This window comes from Penaeus japonicus, unplaced genomic scaffold (genome assembly GCF_977035675.1).
Source record: "Penaeus japonicus unplaced genomic scaffold, GWHDUDI00000001_assembly GWHDUDI00000022, whole genome shotgun sequence".
In the NCBI taxonomy this organism is placed as follows: Eukaryota; Metazoa; Arthropoda; class Malacostraca; order Decapoda; family Penaeidae; genus Penaeus; species Penaeus japonicus.
In genome coordinates, this window is record NW_028234424.1 from 7518839 (window position 1) to 7521338 (window position 2500).

General features: G+C 36.9%; 1 protein-coding gene across 1 annotated transcript in view; it reads left to right on the forward strand.

The window, feature by feature from the left end:
- The window catches only part of Hs6st (heparan sulfate 6-O-sulfotransferase), a 12621-nt gene that overhangs the window by 5888 nt on the left and 4233 nt on the right, over positions 1–2500 (forward strand). Inside the window, exons 2-3 of the mRNA XM_043036345.2 lie at positions 783–906; positions 1062–1173. Coding sequence (XP_042892279.1) covers positions 783–906; positions 1062–1173 — 236 coding nt within the window. The remainder of the gene's footprint in view (positions 1–782; positions 907–1061; positions 1174–2500) is intronic.

Genomic DNA, 2500 nt, shown 5'->3' on the forward strand with positions numbered 1-2500 from the left:
TATATTTTATTATTATATATTATATATATAATATATATATATATATATATATATATGTATATATATATATACATACACATATACATTTTCTTCTTTCTTTTTTTAGGAGGGAGGGGTGAGGAGGGAAAGAGTTTCATGTAAATGCTCCTGTGCAAATGTTCTGGGAATGTGGTGTGTATTTCAGTGTGCAGATATATACTTTAGAAATGTAAATTTTAGGCACTTCTTTTTGAAGCATGTAAATAGTTATTTTTTTTATTTTTTGCAGCAATTGTCAGTTGTTTAACATGTACTTTCTTATATTAAATACTTTATTGCTGTTCCTTTAGTCTTCAAACACTTTTACTTACATTTTAGTAAACACTAGTCAAGATTTTCAAGATATTCCCAACTTTCTCAATCACTGTCCAGTGCTCATGAAAGGAGTAGGTGTTGTGGTTACGCAATTGCCGTTTCCTCAAATTACATGGGTTTTATATTGGAGTGCATTGCCTGGTTAGTTTTAAAAAATAATTCACATGACTGTGATCATGCCTCACATTTATTTCTTTGACTGTAGGGCAGTAGGCCGTTTTCAAGAGTCATTAAGCCTCTGATCTCTGATCCATGTTTGTTTGCAGCCAGTATTGATAACATTGGCTGTTCACATGAGTGAAAAGAGCCTAAAGTTTTCTCTTTCACTGTACAGCAAATGAAGAAGATATATCACTGTATATGTGTATTTGTTTATATGTTCCTCTTTTTTTCTCAAAATAATGTAAATTAAAACACCCTTTTTTCAGATATTTTTATATTACCTTCTTAAGAGATCCAATCCGCCGATACCTGAGTGAGTTCCGACATGTGAGACGTGGAGCTACGTGGAAGACTGCCAGGCTGCTCTGTCAAGGCAGACCTGCAACTAGGGTTAGTTTGTGAGACTGTACAGTCAAATTAGGCTTACCAAGATTACTAAGGGATATTTCTATCTTTTTCTGTCAATATCTGTCCATCTCTACAATTCACTGTCATATTCATCCTCATTCTCTGATTAAACTGATTACTCAAAACCAACTTTGCAGGAGGAAGTCCCCCTTTGTTATGAAAATGAAACCTGGGAGAATGTAACACTTGAAGAGTTTATGGCTTGCGACAGTAACCTTGCTGTAAACAGACAGACACGAATGTTGGCAGGTAAGATGATCCTCCCTCTCTCCCTCTCTCTCCTTCCTTCTCCGCTCTCTCTCTTCCTCTCTCCTTCTCGTCTCTCTCCTCCTCGCCCTCTCTCTCTCTCTTTCTCTACTCTCCACTCTGCTCTCTCTGCTCCTCTCCTCACACTGTCCGGGGGGACGCGGCTCTAGGCGCGCTGTCGGTGCGGTGCTCCTCTCTCGTCTCGACACCGTCGCCAGTCCTCTCTTTTCCTTCCTCTCTCTCTCCTCTCTCTCCTCTTCCTCTCTCTCTCTCTCTCTTCCTTTTCCTTCCTTTTTCTTCCTAGCTCTCCCTCCCTCTCTCGCCTCTCTCTCCCTTTTTCTTTCTATTCTTTCACTCTCCTGTTTATATATAGTATATGCTCAGCCTTTCCTGTTTTTTTTTTTTTTTATCTAAAGTAAGTGGATTGTAGGACCTCTTCCTTCAAAGTGCCTTTATATTGATATTTTCTTCTCACATATTGCATTTCTTGGATCTCTCCTTCATAATTCATATATTAATCCAATGGTGCCAGATGGCATCTATACATGCAATGGCAAGGATATGCCATGGCAATGGAGGCTTCTCTCTGTTTTGCATATTGTATATGTGTGGTGTTTTATGGCTTTGAAGGCACTAGATCCCAAGATATAGCTTTCCTACTTTAGCCTAAACCTCATTTTTTAATGCTTTTATGGAAAAACAATAATCTTCTTGTCCAGAATCAAAGACAATGGGGGGAAGTACAAGAGACAAACCTTGATATTAATTGCGTGCAGGGGCTAGAGCTCAAAAAAAAGATTTGTGCCATTGAGTTGATTGTGGTTATATTTTTTATGTAACTGTATAATGTAAGTCCTTATTATACAACAGTATCTGAAAGTGGACTTTTCTTTATTGTAACATGAATAGCATAAATGTAGGCAGTTCTTGACTCCCAATAGTACTAATAATTGTACATAGTCATCTCTTCCAAAATTAGGAAATAAGTAGAAAATTGATTGAGACAAGTTTGATGATGCAGATATACATTGCACGATAGATTTATACGTTTTCAGTCTTTCTTTATCATTACCAACTATTTTTATAACCAGTAGAGGCCAAACATGTTTTCATGAAACTATCTCTTGCCTGTCTGTGAGAGTTGAATACATTTCCTTTCTCTTATCACAAATGACTGTTGGGTTAATGCTAAGTCAGTATGTAGTGCCATATGTCTGATTATTTTTGTTTGATTTTTATGCAGATCTGAACTAAGCAAGTGATTGATGTCCCTATGGTTGACAAGATTTCAAGACATGTGTTGAAAAGAGAAACTTTAAACTAATGAAGT